At 47.0% G+C, this 19,971-nt stretch overlaps 1 protein-coding gene across 3 annotated transcripts in view; it reads left to right on the top strand.

The window, feature by feature from the left end:
- PLCE1 (phospholipase C epsilon 1) overlaps positions 1-19,971 on the top strand; it is a 1,554,148-nt gene that overhangs the window by 1,242,524 nt on the left and 291,653 nt on the right. For all 3 annotated transcript variants that reach the window (XM_078643386.1, XM_078643388.1, XM_078643387.1), the window contains one exon: positions 6,985-7,102. In XM_078643386.1, coding sequence (XP_078499512.1) covers positions 6,985-7,102 — 118 coding nt within the window. The remainder of the gene's footprint in view (positions 1-6,984; positions 7,103-19,971) is intronic.

The following is a 19,971-nucleotide window of genomic DNA, read 5'->3' as shown; positions in this document are numbered from 1 at the left end:
GTTCTTGAGAATCTGCAACATTAGTAACTCAAAGCGAGTTCATTTCAGTACATGCTTGTAATGTTGCCGGAAGTGGACTCAACCACGGCACACAATGAACAATGTTGCCGTACCATTCCACGCCCCCCCCCTCAGGCGTGCATGCAGTGGTCTCGCCCTACGTAAGGACGGAGGGTACGCTAAGTTACTAATAAATAGCCCAGGGCTCTGGGCGTGGCAGGTTCCATACTGACCACTATCTGACAGCACGTGTGGTCTCCAGTTATTGATAGTGGGCCCAAGTCACTATATAACATTGGCGACGACGGGTGGTCTCGCCACCCCCACCGCGTGCCTGGCTCTGCCGCCCTGCCTGACGCGAGCCAGCCCCCTTCAGCCCTGCAGAGCCCTGCAGTGCTCCCCATCCGGTGTGCACGGCGCACCACCTCGCCAGCGGAGCACACCCCTACGCCCTGCGACCGTTTTGCGGACCAGCGCCCATCTATCACACTCACCGGTGCGTTCCGCACTCCTCGGCACCTGTGCCTCCTGCAGCACAGACCTCGCCTACATTGGCGTCTCCGCTCCTCCTGTCCACGTGGCCATCCGGCCCCAGGTGCGTGACTGCAGCCATCGTCCCGGCCTGCAAGCGTCTGCCCCTGCTCCCGCCTCCACGCCTGCCTGCTGTGCCTGCCGCGTGCTGCCGTCGGACGCCTCCACACGCCTCCCGCGTGCTACGCTGCGGCCCGCCTGCCATTCCCCACGCATCTCGCGTGCGAGGAGCCCGTCGAATCCTCACGCATCTCGCGTGCAACGCTGGTGGAGCTCTGCCTGGGTTTTGCCTACACCCCACATCGGACTCCTGAACGCCTGGCCCCCTGGTGCCAGTACATTCGTGGGCCCCGACAGCCCCCCTACTCCCAGTCATGGCCATGGCCGCTGTGCCCCCGCTGGAGCCCTTCACGGTCACAGGCACGCCCCCATCCCAAGCTGCCAGGTGGAAAAAATGGGTGGAACGCCTAGAGAACTACTTTGTGGCGGCTGATGTTGCTGTAGAACGGAGACGTGCGATGCTTCTACATCTTGGTGGGGAGGCAATTCACGACATCTCAAAGGACGTAGTGGAAGGAGGCCCGCCCCGGAACTACGCCACGCTACGCGACGCCATAACGGGGTACTTCGAACCATTCGCCAGCGCGGATTATGAAAGATTCCTCCTCCGCCAAGCCCGCCAACTCTCAGAAGAATCGGTGGATGTTTTCTACGCGAGGCTTAAAAAGTTAGCCAGCACATGCACACTTCCGGATGCGGACGACGAAATCCGCGCGCAATTCATACAAGGTTGCGCCTCATCGAAACTTCGAGAAAGGGTCCTTGAAACGGACAACATGCCCATGCGCGACATCCTGGCACTTGGACGGTCGAAGGAACTATCAAAAGCCAGAGCTGCGCACATGGAACCGAAACCCACAGTTGCGGTCAAGGTTGAACCAGTGTGCGCCATCAAAACCAGTAACGCCGAGGCACGCCCAAAGACACCCCGACGAGGACGACCTAGCCCAGCCCAGTCACCACAACAACGCGCCTGCATGTGGTGCGGAGGAGCAACACCCCACAATGGAGCGTGCCCTGCACAAGGGAAGATTTGCAGCGCATGTGGAAAGGCCAACCATTTCGCCAGCGTGTGCCTATCGACGCAAAGAAAGAAGCTCAACGGCCCACCCAGAAGGGTACGACAGATAGAGCCGCTGCCAAACGCCTCCAACAGCAGCGACATGGACGATGACGATGCAGACGCTGCTTCCGTCCACGTGGTGCGAATGCTCAACACCCTGGCCGCGTCCCCGTCCGCAGAGCCGATGTGCACAGTACGCGTGCAAGATCAAGCAGTGGCAGCTCTGATAGACACCGGAGCGACGATAAACCTAATGGCGGCCAGCGTATTCCGGACATTAGACACCCCTCCAGTGCTCCACCCCACAAGAGTGCAAGTGTACGCCTACGGCACCAGGCGGCCCCTACGCCTATGTGGTGTCTTCCGAACAACGGTGTCACATGACTCCCACCAACTACACACCAAAGTCTATGTCTCGCAAGAAGGATCTGGATTCCTGCTCGGCTGCAGAACCGCCCAAGACCTAGGGCTGATCCACTTCGCCCTCACAGTTCAAGCCCACAGCCTTGACCACCTCGTGATACAGCACCCATCATTGTTCGAAGGGATCGGCTGTTTGAAAGGACCCGCTGTTCGCCTCCACATTGATCACTCTGTCGCTCCAGTAGCCCTAAGACACCGACGCTTCGCGTTCCACCTGCGACCCAAAGTGGAAGCTGAGTTGCGGATGCTGGAGAGGGCCGGAATAATCGAAAGAGTAAGCGGGCCCGCCCCGTGGGTATCCCCCATTGTGGTAGCCAAGAAGCCGAAGCAACCAGATGCCGTGCGGATCTGCGTGGATATGTGCATCCCCAACCTCGCGATCAAGAGGGAGCGCCATTTGACACCGACCATCGAAGACATCATCGGCGAGCTGTCAGGATCCAGGTGGTTTTCGAAGATGGACCTGAGATCAGGATATCACCAGATCCCCCTGCACGCGGAGTCCCGTCCGATAACAACTTTCTCCACCCACGCCGGCCTATGGAGGTACACCAGACTCAACTTCGGGATATCCAGCGCAGCGGAGGTTTTTCAGAACATCGTCCAGAATGTCCTACAGGGTCTGGACGGCGTGCTAAATGTGAGTGACGATATTCTGGTCCACGCAGCGACGTTGGACGAACACATCCAGCGCCTCCAAGCGGTCTTCGCCAGGCTCCAAGAGCGGGGCCTAACACTCCACAAAGAAAAATGCGAATTCCTACGAAAGGACATTAGCTTTTTCGGCTACAACTTCTCTGACCAAGGCGTTGGACCAGACCCCACTAAAGTCAAAGACATCCACGAGGCTCCTGCCCCAACGTTAGTGACCGCCGTCCGCAGTTTTCAGGGTATGGTAACATACTGCGGGCGTTTCATCAAAGACCTCTCAGACCTCACAGGCCCCCTCCGTGACCTCACGAAATCCACCGCAACGTGAGAGTGGGGGCCCGAGCAGCAAGAAGCCTTCCAGAAAACGAAAGCTGCGCTATCTGCCGACACGACACTGGCCTATTTCAACCCTCGCTACGATTCGCGACTCGTGGTGGACGCCAGCCCTACCGGCCTCGGCGCTGTCCTAACCCAACAACAACAGTGCGAGAGTGGGCCCCAGTTGCGTATGCGAGCAGGACCCTCACTGCCACGGAGCAACGATATTCACAGATCGAAAGAGAGGCCATCGCCATCTTGTGGGGATGCCGGCACTTTCACATCTATTTATACGGACACCCGTTTGTGGTGATTACGGACCACAAGCCACTCCTTCCCCTTTTCCAAGGATCATCCTCGCGTCCTCCTCCTCGCATCGAAAAGTGGGTGCTCCAGCTCCAGGAGTACCAGTTCACGGTGGAGTACCAGCCGGGCACCAGGAACCCGGCCGACTACCTGTCGAGGAACGCCCGTCCGGTCACAGAAGCAGAAGCCGCGGAAGCCGACGCAACGGAGGAATACGTCAGAATGATCGTGGAGCGTTCGAGACCTCTACCAATCTCCCTAAGGGATGTAGTGCAAGCCACCAACAACGACGACTGCCTACAGATCGCCATGCAAGCAATCCGGTCCGGAAACTGGAAACCACTCCAGAGCCCAGCATCATTCCGCACCCTGGAATCCCAGGCAACGCTAAGAGCTCTCCACCAAGTCCGAAGTGAACTATCCATCTCACCGGAAGGGTGCCTTCTGAGAGGCCCTGGCCTGGTGCTACCGGACAGTCTTACACAGCAAGCAGTCCTGTTGGCCCACGGCGCCCACCAGGACATCGTGAAGTCTAAGAATCGCATCCGGAAAAAGCTCTGGTTCCCGGGACTTGACAAGAAAGTTGAGGACGTCATCCAGCGCTGCCCGGTGTGTCTGGCAACCAGCCTGCCTAACCCCCCAGCACCTGTGATCACGGAAGAAGGGCCGACCGCCCCCTGGGTGCGTGCCAGCGCAGACTTCGGCAGCCTTCCCGGTGGGAAGTACATGTTTGTTGTTGTGGACGATTTCTCAAGATACCCCGAAATCGAAATCCTATCATCCACCGCGGCTCCGGAGGTCATTCCGAAACTGGAAAAAATCATTGCGACCCACGGCCTCATGGAAGAGTTGCGCACCGATAACGGACCCCCTTTCACCAGCTGCGAACTAGCAGAGTACCTACAATCACACCGCATCAAACACCGGAAGATCACCCCCAGGTGGCCTCAAGCCAACGGAGAGGTGGAGAGGCTAATGAGGACTCTAAACAAAACCATCCAGATTGCAATGGCAGATGGCCAGAACGTGGAGCTGGCCCTTTTCCAATTCCTGCGGGAATACAGACTAACACCCCACTGCACCACGGGGATCCCTCCGAGCCGCCTCTGTTTCAACAGGGCAGTCATGGACACTCTCCCACACCATCCCCTATGGGCGTCTGCTCCGGTTCCCTGCAACCGGTCCCAGGAACTACGAACCAAGTCCAACGAAGAAGCGTCTCGGAGGAGAAGAGCCGTGGACAGCCCTATCCAAGTGGGCGACCGTGTGCTCGTAAAAGACCGCCATCCGGGGGGGAAGTTCCGCCTCCCTTTCGAGTTGGACCCATGGACTGTTACCAACGTCAATGGCACCATTATCACAGCTGTGAAAGGGAGAGAGAAAGTCACCAGAAACGTATCGCTCTTCAAAAAGATCAGGGGCGAAGAAGAAGAGAGCTTCCCGGACCCAGCAGAACCCTATCCGAGACCGGCGCAAAGCCCAAATGAAGCGGAAGAAGAGGACGCCCCCAACGGTGAAGAGGTCCCTGTCACCAACTCCGCAGACCCGACCCAGAGCAGTGCTGGACTACCAGTGGCCCAGAGCCACCCAGAGACTACCGAGACATATGATTTAGAAGCACCAGCTCCAACCCTGTCGAGCGAACGCAGCCAGAGCCAATATAATCTGCGCCCCTGCCCGAAGCCATCCCAAAGGTACCGAGACTTCGTGGCCCGTTGCAGACTGTGAAGCGGAGGTGATGTGCAACTGCCTGCATAAAGTAAGACTGTTCTTTTCTTACCTCGCTGCTGTTTTCCAGAGACTATAGTTAAAGTTGCAGCTGTTCATGCTATGTTCATGTTGGTTTCATGTTTGGGTAAAGGAGGAATGTAATGTTGCCGGAAGTGGACTCAACCACGGCACACAATGAACAATGTTGCCGTACCATTCCACGCCCCCCCCTCAGGCGTGCATGCAGTGGTCTCGCCCTACGTAAGGACGGAGGGTACGCTAAGTTACTAATAAATAGCCCAGGGCTCTGGGCGTGGCAGGTTCCATACTGACCACTATCTGACAGCACGTGTGGTCTCCAGTTATTGATAGTGGGCCCAAGTCACTATATTACAATGCTCATTCGGGAAAAAAAACATTACATCATTTAATATTTGTTCTGAGAAGCCTGTAAGGCTCAAAATGCTCACGGGGACGAGATGGAAGGGGAAAGGAAAAAGGAGTGTAAATGCATGCGGCACGAGAGCGTCATTCACGCTAATGCAAAATGAAGTTTTCAACAAAATTTTGCCTGACTGAAATGCATTAATAAACTTACTTCTATACATTATATTAAACTTGTTTCAAGTACATTCATTTTAGTTATATAGTACTATATTGAATCCAAAAACAAAATCAGAGTTAGACAACATTCATTTTCAGGAAACGGACAATCTTAAAAATGCTTCCACACATTCATGAAGAAATATGTAGGAAGAGCGAAACCATCATACTTTAGTAAATAAAACCTAATGACCACATAAATAAGCAACACAAACATCTGTGAGCTATGTCTACTACACTGTTTGAGGGACATGGTTCCCATGGATCCTATTAAGCAAGATGATGGAACCAGTAATGGAAATGTCTCGTCTTAAAAAAAAACCTTAACAACAATACTAACAAATCCCGTGGAGTTAGTCATAAAGGTAGTGTGAAGTAATATGAATGCCAGGCTAGCCTCTCAACACGCCGTGTCTTTAGACGACGCCAGATGGCCTCTCGGTGAAGTATCCACGTCTGTACACCAGCTTTATCAATCTTATACCAAAGAATAGAAAGAGTCTTATGTGATCCATTCAAAGACAGTACATGATCTAGATATGATAATGGAGCAAGTTTAAATTGCAGCCGCTGTGGCTCGACTTTGATCAAGGGCCGAGTGATGAATATCCATACCAGTGGGCTTCTCTTGGTGGGGAGCTGGACATGATTTATTTAACAGAGAGGGACACTGCATGTTGAGGCAGCTCCCCAGGGATTAAGATTCTTCCCTGTTGCACAGATTGATAATGCTGCTGACTTTGGATCTTTCGTTGGCCGGCACCCAATAATAGGGCTACCATTGCTGTTTTAGGCCCCCGTTATCGGTCTCTGAAAAATGAATGAGAGATGCGGCCCTGCAGGGATTCAGATCTATGGTGTGCAGCTCATGCATGCACATCAGCAGCAACTGCTTGACTCACTGAGCTGTCTACCCAGCAGCGACAGAGCTTCAGAACATAAAACCACCGAGGCCCTGAATGCCTTTGCTTCTGTACAGTTGATTTCTGCTTGTTTTATTATGATCAGTCACTAAAATTTAATTTTACTTTGATGCCTATGAGTTAATTCTTTTAAGTGAAATATAAAAATCATGCTGTATTATCTTTACATTCGTTCCTCTCAATTCATTTTGTTGCATTCTGTCATAGTTTAAGATACTGATATTTGGAGGTGCAATGTGTTGATGCTTATTGGTGAGCCAGCAGTATTGTTGTCAAACTTATGCCACTTCAAAGGGGTTTTGGTAGCTCTCAAAGGAATGTAACTTTAGCATGTGGACGTCACGTGGAACAGACTAAAGCTGTTAATATATCTGAAATAGATAATTGTATCCACAGGTGTATGACATGGAACTAGACGAAGAATTTTACCTTCCACAAAACAAAAAAGAAACTAGGCAGATCGCTCCAGAGCTTTCGGACCTGGTCATCTACTGCCAAGCTGTTAAATTTCCTGGTAAGCATACCAGAGTGAGCTTTTTTTCACTCAATCGCTAGTACACTGTGCATCCTTTAAACGCTGTGATCATCAGGTCTTACACTAACGAATACACATGCAGAGAATGCAATGCCTTGGTTCAGTTTCACTTGAGAATGTTCAGTATGTGTACCATGGTCTTCCGAGGAATTAAACCCTTACGGGAAGTAGCACAACTGTCTGATGTTGTCCAAAAATATTTCATCACTCTCCACGTAACAGTCTCTTACTCATTACATATTTAATTGTAAGTGTGCTTGTTTGATAAAATCTTTGACACTGTCTTTTGCGAAGAGCCCTGACCGAAAACAGGGGTCCTAGCTCAGAAATTGATTTATATCCAAATATTATTAACCGTAGTTTCCATCTTAAACAATGACATTAGTTTGGTGTGTGTGTGTGAAAGCTTGCTGGTTGTCACATTTGATTTAAAAAGCACAGTACGTATTATTGTACGGTCAGTTACTATCCAGCACCCGCACGCCACTTAACATTTTTTTCATTCTGTCTGCACTGCATAAACAATACTTTACTGCTAAACGCTCAAAGCATTTCTTAACGGCTTAAAACATCATATTGCATATCCGTTTTAGTCAAATAGCTTGTCACTTTAATATTTAAGGTCAAATAGGGACGCCGAGTTGACTTTTTGGAATTTCCTAGCTTTCAGATCTGCTTCTAGTTGTTAAAGTTGGCGAAGGCTTTTAATAAATGTTATCATGGGGAGGATCAACTGCACCATCCTTTTGCCCGGATCGCTACAAACAATACAAAAGAGCAAACTACCCGTGTAAGCATCTGTTATCTGTCCCTTGCTCCTTTACTCCAGTCTTTTATGAGGTTCGCTCCAGTCCTCATTCTCCCTCGTTATAAGTCATAATTGGACAGTGATGCCTGTTGTCTGGGAAAATCAAAAATGTATGTTTGGAAATGTTCAAACTAGTGTAAATCACCAGTAATCGCTGTTGGCAATATTCCGTTTAATTGTTTATTCTCCTTGAGCCATACAGACAGTGACCCATCAAATGTAACTCAGTCTTGGCCACGTCAGCCAAAAGGCTGGGCCAAATCCCAAGGCAAAAGGAACCAAACCAACCCTAGAGTAGTTCTAACCTTGGTAGGCTTCATCATTGAGTTTAATATCGAGTCCTTACGGACAGTGAACTATGGGACCCGCATTTAGGCAGGGTGACGGGGAAAAAAGTGAGAGATTGAAATGCCTGTATTAATATAAAACACTATTAATTATGCTGCACAGCATTTTATTACATCATGTTTGCTCACTCTGCCATTACAGTCGCCAGACGCATGCAAATCAGTGTTGGTCCTCATCAAATTAGATAGTCGACCAATAATGGTGAATACGGTTAGTGGATAATGGCAAATGTGAAATTAAATGCATATGCCCTGTTGATTCCAGCATTTCCATCATCACATGAGTACTCTTTTGTCTAGCCACATCTTCCGTACTGGTATATGATTGCAGGATTTTTGAAGTATGCCCAAATCTAGGACTTTCTCATAGTTTGTTTTACTCAAACTGTGGTCGAGTGAAGTTGGATTTGAGCTCAATGTTAAAACAGCCCAACATAGCCTTATCGTTCACTCAGCAGTCATACGTTATTAATTTGACAACATTTTCACATGACTTGTATGTCATGTAATAATTATTGAAGAAAAACCAAAGGAAATGATGGACGGAGCGTTGACAATACAAGCACTCACCCCCAGTCAACTGATCTGGGTTTAATCCATCACCTTTCTTTAGCAAACTCTGCCACCCCAGTTCAGACATGGCCATATGCAAATCAGTCTGACCCTGTGCCTCATGGGAACAGTCCAGCCCTAACTGCCAAGCCATGCCTTCCCTGGACCGCAAACAAGCTACAGAGGACCGGTTTCTGGCATTTCAGCCTTCTTCAGCCCGGCTTGCTTGAATCCAGTGGCAAATTGAGCAAGGGACTCACGTCTGAGCATACCCTGCCAACTTATGGCGAACAAAGAAAAACCAAAGGAAATGATGGACGGAGCGTTGACAATACAAGCACTCACCCCCAGTCAACTGATCTGGGTTTAATCCATCACCATTCTTTAGCCCACTCTGCCACCCCAGTTCAGACATGGCCATATGCAAATCAGTCTGACCCTGTGCCTCATGGGAACAGTCCAGCCCGAACTGCCAAGCCATGCCTTCCCTGGACCGGAAACAAGCTACCGAGGACCGGTTTCTGGCATTTCAGCCTTCTTCAGCCCGGCTTGCTTGAATCCAGTGGCAAAGTGAGCAAGGGACTCACGTCTGAGCATACCCTGCCAACTTATGGCGAACAAAGAAAAACTCTGCCATTACAGTCGCCAGACGCATGCAAATCCGTGTTGGTCCTCACCAAATTAGATAGTCGACCAATAATGGTGAATACGGTTAGTGGATAATGGCAAATGTGAAATTAAATGCATATGCCATGTTGATTCCAGCATTTCCATCATCACATGAGTACTCCTTTGTCTAGCCACATCTTCCGTACTGGTATATGATTGCAGGATTTTTGAAGTATGCCCAAATCTGGGACTTTCTCGTAGGTTGTTTTACTCAAACTGTGGTCGAGTGAAGTTAAATTTGAGCTCAATGTTAAAACAGCCCAATATAGCCTTATCGTTCACTCACCAGTCATACGTTATTAATTTGATAACATTTTCACATGACGTGTATGTCATGTAATAATTATTACCTGTTGCTAGGGATTTTAATAGTGGTCAGCACCCTCTGCTGAAGGTGTTAACCATGGTTATTTTCCTGGACCTCAGTAATGAGCGTGCAGAATTATGAAAGTTAGTATGAATAATAAGGTAAAAGGCATGTAACAATTGGTAATGCTAACCAGCATCTGTGCATTAAGCCTAATTGAAACTGTTCCCAAATCCCAAACAAACCTCCAATCCCCCTCCCCATCCTCACCACAGCTTTAGATCTTTGACCCTTTTACTCACTGGTAGTGTTCATTACCTCTAGTACATGTCTTCCTCATCACAGTCCTTACTGTATTAGTATTCTTTCTCCAGCCAGAGACAGTCATAGCCTCTGAATTGAACAACACTTTAGTTTCACTTTAGACTAGCGAAAGTCTATTTGCCTGTCCTTTCTCTTTGTGTATTCTGAAATACTTCCTCCTCTCCTGCTTGAAAATGTAGGTTCCCACAGTGCAAAGTCTCTGTTACCATGTATTCCATGGCTGCTCATGTGTAGGTAAAGGAGAGAAATTGCATGAATAATTAGGTCAATACCCCCATGTTTAGCCTTCCTCATCACAGTAGTTAGTGTGGAGATGTACTAAGCATTTATAATAAAAAAAATGTGATATAAAAATAAAATGCACCCGAAAAATATTTTTGTTTATATAACACTCTCCAAAATTTTGTAAATACATATATTTACGTATATATGCCATCAATAAAAGAAATACTATCACAATAATTTAGTTGCAGAGGAGCATGACAAAAGAAACAAAACCGCAATGCAAAGAAAAAACTAACGTGAATTAAATCCAAGCGCTAGATAACAGGCCTTTCGGTAAATAGTTAAATCATGAGCGTGTACTCGTACAAGTGAATTTCAAACGTATGCAGTGAGAACCAGGTTTTTGCTCTACAGCATTTTATTTATGAAATTCTTTTAGCTTCTGCCCATGAGGTTGTTATTAGTCTGGTGGAAGAACCGTGAATTCTGGACGCTACTTCTAAATACTTGGTATTTTAAGCATAAAAAATAGCAAATTTACCCCAACGGCTAATGATAGATGTTGATAGTTTCATGCCTTTACTATTTGGACCAAAGGTGACTAGATCTTATTTGCACAAACATGATTTTGTACTTTGAACATATATCTGTAGTGCACCCTTAACATCTTAAGGTTGCAAGGCTTCCTCATTTGATGGATGTGCATGACAAAGCTCCCTCATTGGCATGATCACCCCCATTTTATTTGGACTGATGCTGCTGGTTTTTCGAATGTGTGCACTGAGACCCTGTTAATATGCCCAAGTACTGGTAGTCTGACCCCTAAAAAAGTGGTAAAATTAATTGTCTTAGTTGGCATATTTAACGTTCATATTAAGCCAGAGTATATGGTGCAGAAATTCAGCTATAGCATTAAAAGTTAAGTCACCTGGGTATGCAGCACTTATTATGCCACCCAATGGTGTGACAGAGAAACAATGTTTGCAGGCCAACCAGTGTAGTCTGACTGCTACATTGTAAATTTGCAGTCTGACCTGTCAAAATAACACTTTTTGTCACAGAAAACCTTCCACTTTAAATATTAGTGACCCCTATGTAGGCCTTGGACCTCACAACGTAGGGTGCATGGTGTAAAAATGAGGCGTGTAGGAATGTAATGTTAGCATGTCCCTATAGTGACAAGGCCCTTAAAGCTATTTTCACTGTGGGAGGCTCTGGTCGTGTTATTAGGAAAACTAGAGTACAGATTAAAATATTCATTGTTTTTTTCTATGGTTTGGGACCAGCTAGAAAATTGTTTAACCACTATTTTTAATATTTATTAGACCTTCAATTAAATGGTTATATTGGGGTTTTATTTAAAATGTAAGAAAAGTAACTTTGTCACATTTCCCTGCTTGAAGCTTCTGGAAGATAATTAACATTAGCTCTCCGGCAGTTGCTAGCCAGTGTTTGACCTTAACGAGGTGTTGAAACGTCTCCTAGAGCAGGAACAATGGCTTGGGTTTAGGGAGGGGCCTTTCTTCCCCATGCAGGATGAGCTGTGACAGTGGGCCCAGGACCTTCAACAGATTACAAAGAGGTCTTCCTTTTTACAAGTAAATATAAGGGTGAGACCTTCACAATTCAACTCTTATCACACCCTTCCAGGCTAGCACCAGGACCAGTTGTGAGCAACTAGAGAGGAGTGGATTGATAATATCATTGGCCACACCTCTGGGAGGGCGCATAGGCTCTGCACAAGGGAGGAAGGGTTGACCAATTTTGGCAGTAAAGTGCATTGAGGGATTAAGCAAAAGTGGGTAGGGTTGCCCCTGTGCAGCTATACCACATTTGTTGGGAAGGAGCCTGGAATCACCTTCAGTCATTAACGGGTGCCAACCATAAATGTAGCTCCCTAAGGCGCAGTCCTCAGCGCACACGCCTGGACAGTGGAAGAACACAAGAAGGACTGCACCTGGTGTTGGGGACCTGTGAGGAGACCTGAAGGGATGGACCTGCTTTCAGTTGTATCCAGGACAACAAAGAAATTTGCTCCAAGGGTCAGTTGCCTGACCTCTTGTGTGGATACAGGAACACAACAACCTACAAGTGGTCTTTTACCTGAGTGACCAGCAGACCAGTAGTAACTGGACCCTGACGGTGGCCTCTAATGGAGTGCGTCTAGAACCTCAAGTGCTGTCTCTGAGGTTCTGAGACCCGTGGCTGTGTTTAACTGGATTTCCCTTAACAACTCTGACATTTTTGGACCTCCCGAGGACCAGAACCACCATCTGGGCAAATCTGCCCTAGGCACAACTTTACTGGCCTAAAGAAACAGGCTTCTCCCATTTGAAGCCTCACCACAGCAGCAAATCAGTTTCAGCGGGACCTTGGCAAGCAGGTATCAGGCCCTGTGGATCTCATCTTCGGATACAGCCTGCAACCTGGTCCCACTGGAGGATTCTGAGCTCCATAAAGACCCTAAGTCCAAGCGTAGAAATCTTGGCTAATTGAAGGGGCCAAAATAACCAATCAACGAGAGGACTTCCCTGAGCGTGAAATTTGAACTTTTTCCCTCTGAGCTTTTGCCGCCAAAACCAACCCCGCTCAAAGTATGATCCATCATACACAATCTCTTTTCTGTGTCTCACCTGGTCTAATACACCAGGATGCACAAATGATCAGTGTTAAAATAAATAGGTTGAGGGTTCCTAGTCTGCCGTGGTGTGGCTTCAGCATGCACTGGCATCTACTAATCCTTTCTTTCTTACCCTGTCAAATTAACTCTAAGCAGCTTGGAGCTCAGTTTTTAACAACAGAACTAGGGAAGCATCATGGTTGAAGAACACAGCACTTTTACACTATGATATTGTAACTGGTCCAGGGTGGCCCTTATATCGTGCTTAGCTTCTGGCTTTCATGGACACTAAGTGTGAACTTGGGGCACTCTACTTAAGGAATCACATGTAGAAGATATTCTTTGTCATATCATGCTTGGTTTCTGTACATGCCTGGAGCCTGTTTTAAAGCCCACTCACATGCATATATTTCCCTGACCTCTTCAGATATAAGAGAGAAAAATGCTCGATTATCACCCCCTCCTCTCATAAATGATTATAAATGATGGAGGCCAATCATCATCTGTGAAAATGATGTTGAAAGCATCCAACAAATTTGATCGTAATACAGATATCAATTTGTGCACTATATCCCCTTCAATTTCAAGCTCCTACATAATGAACCCTATCTGGAGATTTTAAGCGTTCGTCCGGAGTTTTCAACCTCTATGTAATAGTCAGCCCATCCGCTCCTTTCTGTCCTGAAAAGAATGGGAAGACTACTGTTACTTATCCAGTTTTTCAGTTTGTTCATGATCCCTCAAATTGTATCCACTCCTGCTGTGACAGAGAGCCAGTCCTTGATTCCTGTGTAGTTTCTACTTTTTCTTAGTTTCTGGTGCTGCTTTATCCTTACCGGAACCCTCAGACTCATTTTTTTGTTTTAAGTTGCGTTTTTCGGCTAGAGAAATTAAAATATCTCGGCCTATGGAGGTATATTCTTCTAAAATAATTTATGGAAGCTACTGTTCTCAATCTTGAATAGGAACAGCAGCGAAGCTCTGGCGCAGTGGCAGAACTGCTGCTTCCTTTCCTTACTAAGAACGATTGAAGAGACTCTAAAAATGTCTTGATAAGTTCATCCTTAAATACAAAGCAGGGGCAGATCCATAGTTAATCTTAATTTGTTTTAACACATCCAGTAAAATCATCAATAAGGTTGTGCCATGCATAATATTGCAGATACTAGCAACAATTGTTCCACGTGTAGTACACCTATACGGGTGGCATAGTTAGCATTCTATATTTATCTTTGGGGTGATGTGTGAAGGCAGGCCGCTTGCAATCAATCCAAAATAGAATCTCATATTGCTTTGTGGACTCTTTGAACATGATTGCATTAATAATCTGTGGACTCGTTTCCTGCACTTCAGGATGAGGCATTTGTTGTGCAAGTTCAGGAACTAATACTCAAATCCGTGTAGGCTATCACGTACTGTTGAGCTCGTCTATGTACCACCACTTATAGATTTTGTAACTGTCTTAATTACAAATGATTAAAATTTACTGCAGCCAATACGGAGTAGGTAGTCCCTGGTTTACTTTAGGGATCCATTCTGACATTCTCTATTACATGCGGTAAATGTACACAAAACTGGTCTTGGTTTTCCAGGTATCCTAACAGGATTTTTAGGTGTTAAGATTCACATTCTGCAGGTGTAGGGGCAGCTTTGTATGTATGAAACTACCTAACGTTTGAATCTACAGGATCAAACTACACCCATTAGTAGAATATTTCAATGGGGGTATGCTGCATTAATGACAAAAGTTACTTCAATTTCGTTTATATGTAATACGGCCTGCGGTTAGGCTTTCTAGACTCTCTGGCAAAGTGCAAGTTTAGCCAATTTACAGACAGGAAACCTTGTTGACTGTAACCCACAAACCACCTTCACATTACATGAGGATGGTACGCTCTTGGGAACGATCAGTCCTGTGAGGTTTATAGGGTTATTTGTTGTTGGTGTGTTCCAAATCCCACTTCACCATGAATGAACACACACAATCCATACTATGGATGTATTTTTAAAAAACTTTATCAAATTCAATGTCCTAGTCTACTGTAGTATGCATAGCTATGAAAACAAACACATTAGTGGCAATAAATGCATTTAAGCAAAATATTAAAGAATTGCAACATTGTGAACATATTCATATTTTCATTCAATTCAATGGGAATAGGTCTTTCTTCATTAACCCCTCCATTCTAGCTCCTAGCTAAACTGTTTTAGCACCAAAAGAAATTCTTTAGGTGGCTCCAGCCACATACCTTAGTCGAACAACAACTCTGATGTTCTGTACTTTGAGAAGTTTGTTTTCTGTCTCTGCTTTTACTAGTGGCATTCCAAAGTAAGCTAAAATGTCTGGGCTGGCTCCGAGAAGCGTGTGGATTTTCTGAAAAGGTTTACCGCTACAACTTACACGTACCAAACCTCGAGTCTAAAATTCCTCTCTACCTAATACATGTCTGCACCCAACTTACATACATATTTATGGTTAGTTTGAAATGGTTAGGTCTTCGGTAGAATTGTGTAAAATGCAAGAGTGAACATATCAATCTTATTGTAACTTCACTGATTTCTATCATGTATTATAAACCATATGAATACATTTTTGAATAAATCTCACTATAATAAAGCAAATGTTATGTTATACATGTGCAACCAGTACTAAGATGCAAACCCCATTTATAAATTAGAAATATGCACTCAGATGAATATATTAGTATTTGAAATGCAACAGCGGGTATATAAGTAGAAACACACAATGATTACGTTAATATAAAAAAATCAATCTGTCATCTAGGGCACAGAAGTAATTGAACCCCTCTTAACTGGATAAAAGCTGTGAAAAGTGCAAGTATCTTTTTAAAGACATCTGCTGTGCACGAGGCTTCAAAGGCTGCACCTGAATTATTAATGATACTCTTTTAATTCAAATCTCAGTAAACCTTTGAGGATGGTTGGGTTTATGAAAATAGGCATTCTGAAGATCTAAGGTGGTAAAGTAGTTGCATAGTGTTATGAGGTGAAACAGCACCTGTACAGTCACCATTTTGAACCAAAAGTGGGTAGATTCCCAACTTTCTTTTCTCTTGGGGCACTTCATTATTTCATTCGTTCTCCGTGAAGGCGGTCTTTCCTGTAACAGTGCATCCCTCTTGTTGGGTACTTGGGGAAGAGGGGTACCACGAAATAAGTATTTTGGAGGGGGACTCTCAAGCTCCAAGTTGATATCCCTCAGAGACAACCTCTAATCGGTAACGTTTAGTTTCCAGTGATTTGCAAAAAAAAATTAGCTTTCCAAAACTGTAATCTTTCCTGATTCAGCATAGTTCAGGATGTAGACACCTGGGAGGAAATAGCACTCGTTACGACCGACGCGTACCAATACAACGCACACCATTACAACACGGGTATTAGTATGCGTTGTCAATTAAGAGATACAATTACAGCGCAAACTTTTACAGCGACTATTCCTTTATCACACATGCATTACAATGCAAAAACATGCATGGTAAAGGTATAGTGGTGGTAAACGTTTCTGAGGTAAGTGACAGTCCTCTCACTACATTTACACTACCCAGCACGACCCCCTACACTACACATACACCGCTACACTACCCTAAAACACTACCCCCAGCATGACCCCCTACACATACATCACTACACTACCCTAAAACACTACCCCCTACACTGCACATACACCACTACACTACCCTAAACCGCTACTCCCAGCACAACCTCTACACTACACAAACACGACTACCCTAAACCCTAAAACACTACCCCAGCACGACCCCCACTCTACACCAACACCACAGCACTACCCCCAGCATGACCCCCTACACTACACCAACACCACTACACTACCCTAAACCACTACCCCCGTACGACCCCCTACAGTACACATACACCTCTACACTACCCTAAACCCTAAAACCCGACCCCAGCACGACCCCCTACACTACACATGCATCACTACACTACCCTAAAACACTACCCCCAGTACTACCCCCTACAGTACACATACAACTCTACACTACCCTAAACCCTAAAACACTACCCCAGCACGACCCCCTACACTACACATGCATCACTACACTACCCTAAAACACTACCCCCAGTACTACCCCTTACAGTACACATACAACTCTACACTACCCTAAACCCTAAAACGCTACCCCAGCACGACCCCTACACATACACCACTACACTATCCTAAACCCTAAAACACTAACCCCAGCACAACCACTTACACTACACATACACCACTAGACTTACCTAAACCCTAAAACACTACCCCCAACACGACCCCCTACACTACACAAAGCTCCCCAACCCCCTAAACCCTTAAAAACTAACCCCAACCCCACCCCATGCCCAAACCTCCTTACCTCTCTCTCCTCGTTGTCAATCAATCAATCATTTGTAAAGCGCACTACATACCCGCGAGGGTCTCAAGGCGCTGGGGGGGGGGGGGGGGGCTACTACTGATCGAACAGCCAGGTCTTGAGTATCCTCCTGAAGGTCAGCAGGTCTTGGGTCTGTTGTAGGCTCAGTGGGAGGGTGTTCCATGTCTTGGCGGCGAGGTGGCAGAAGGATCTCCCACCGGTGGCTGTTCTTTGGATGCGTGGGACAGTGGCGAGTGAGAGGTGGGCGGAGCGTAGCTGGTGGTTGGGGATGTAGAAGGAGAGCTGTCTGTTGAGGTAGGCTGGGCCGGTCTTGTGGAGTGCCTTGTGTGCGTGGGTGAGGAGCTTGGAGGATATCCTCTTGTTGACGGGGAGCCAGTGCAGGTTTCTCAGGTGGGGGGGGTGATGTGGCCGTGGCGTGGTACGTCGAGGATCAATCATGTCGAAGCGTTTTGGATGCGTTGTAGTCGTTTGATGAGCTTGGTTGGGGCTCCCGCGTAGAGGGCCTGGGTGACTGTCTTTCTTGTATCTGTCGGGATTCATCTGTAGATCTTGTGGAGCATGCGGAGGGTGTTGAAGCAGGTGGAGGAGACGGCGTTGACTTGCTTGGTCATTGAGAGTGTTGAGTCGAGGATGATTCCCAGGTTGCGTGCGTGGTCGGTGGGTGTCAGGGCTGCCCCCAGTGCCGTCGGCCACCAGGAGTCGTCCCAGGCTGAAGGGTTTGAGCTGAGGGGTTGAGGACCTCCGTCTTGTCCGAGTTCAGCTTCAGACGGCTGGTCATCATCCAGTCGGCGACGGCCTTCATTCCTTCGTGGAGGTTGGCTTTGGTGGTGAACGGGGTCCTTGGTGAGGGAGAGGATCAGCTGAGTGTCCTCTCTCCTCGTTGTTCCTGCTTCACGTCGTCTCTGAGGGGTGGTGCACGTCGTTCTCAGGAAACAGAACAGCCTCTGTTTCCTTACAACGACGTGGATGGTCTACATTTTTTTAGAATTCATAATCATTTACTATACATACCTTTTAACGAAATTCGTTGTAAAGGCATGCGTGGTAAATGACCATGCGTTCTAAAAAAATGCGTAGTAATTTACTTCGCGATGTACAACGCATGCGCGATAATGCATGCGTTGTAATGGTATCGCAAAGTAAAAAACGTGCAATAATGGCTGTTTACCCCTGGGAGGCTGTTGTAACTGAGGAGGGCCGGGAGCTATCAAAGTAGGTGACTTATCCATGAAAATGCTTTCTTTGCTGTTTCCCATTGTGCTTTGCAGATTTTTGTTAAACAAAAAGGATAAATGAATATTGCATTCTGAGCATGGAGTGGTTGTAGCAATTTATTGTCCTTGGCTAACTTATTAAATTCATCAAGTTCCTCGCCAAAATGCTTTTGTCCATTAAATGGAAAGGTGAAATGAGTTCTCTGGGATGGATCAAGCCTCCATTGCCTCATATATGCCTCTTACCCACCCTGAAGTTGCTGCTTGTGCATGAAGCATCAAGCCTCCATTGCCTCATATATGCTTCTTACCCACCCTGAAGTTGCGGCTGTGCATGAAGCATCTAACGTGTGGTCTGCTAAAAACCATATTATTAGTTTCACTGTGCCAAATAGCTTAGCCTTCCCCACTCTGAAATGAATCATAAAGGATCTGAAGGTCCTTGATGAGACCCTCTAAAGCATATGCTTCATACATCGCTGTGAGGAACGAAAAACTGGATACTGGATAATCTCTATTTAATGCCCCGATTACTTACCAGTAATCTGCATTACTCCGAGGATAGTCTTCCTCGCCACATGATTAACGTAGTGAGCTTCAGCTCCACACCAGAACCCTCCAAAGCAAAAAAAGTTAGCCTCCCATCCCTTCCCAATATGGCCGACCCATGTCACCCTTGACCTCGATAACAGGCGGGCCGGCCCAACCCTTCAGCCTGAAACTACCAAGCATAAACATGAAGCCGATAGCCAGACAGGGAGGGAGGGATGGGAACTCATGTGGCGAGGAAGACTATACTCGGAGTAATGAAGATTACCGGTAAGTAATCGGGAAATTACCTCCTCGTAAGTCTTCCTCGCCACATGATTAACTTAGTGAGCACATACCAAAGCCAAGCGGCTTCATGGAAACTGACAAGAAACCAACGGACCAGAAGGGGATGCCAAGGAAGCAGGCAAACCCAAAAGACCAGACGAGTGGAAGGACCACCCGAGAGAGAGGCAACCACGAGCAGGAAGAACTAGCCCTGGACAGAGAGACACAGGAAGGGTTGAGAACCCGGACCCCCGGACCCGCAGAGTAGCCAAAAAAAAACGCCCAAACAAACGCCCAAACCAACAACGGAAGGAGGACTGAGAAGGCACGGAACCAGATCGTACGGGGCCAAAAGCCACAACAAATACACCCAGAACAGACGGCAGCAAGCTGGCCTAAACACACCAAGACCACCCAAAGGACAGCCAAAGCGAGAGGGGAGCAAGCCCAGATGCCAGAACCGAAGAAACAGAGGGCAACCCAACCACCATGACCCAACAAAAATCCACAGCAGGAAGAGACGCAGGCCGACCGAAACACAGCAACACCGCACAGCAGACCAGCAACATCGA

Source organism: Lissotriton helveticus, chromosome 5_1 (assembly GCF_964261635.1).
Source record: "Lissotriton helveticus chromosome 5_1, aLisHel1.1, whole genome shotgun sequence".
Classification (NCBI taxonomy): domain Eukaryota; kingdom Metazoa; phylum Chordata; class Amphibia; order Caudata; family Salamandridae; genus Lissotriton; species Lissotriton helveticus.
Note: the sequence above shows the minus strand (reverse complement) of the source record. Positions and strands in the feature narration are given on the sequence as shown.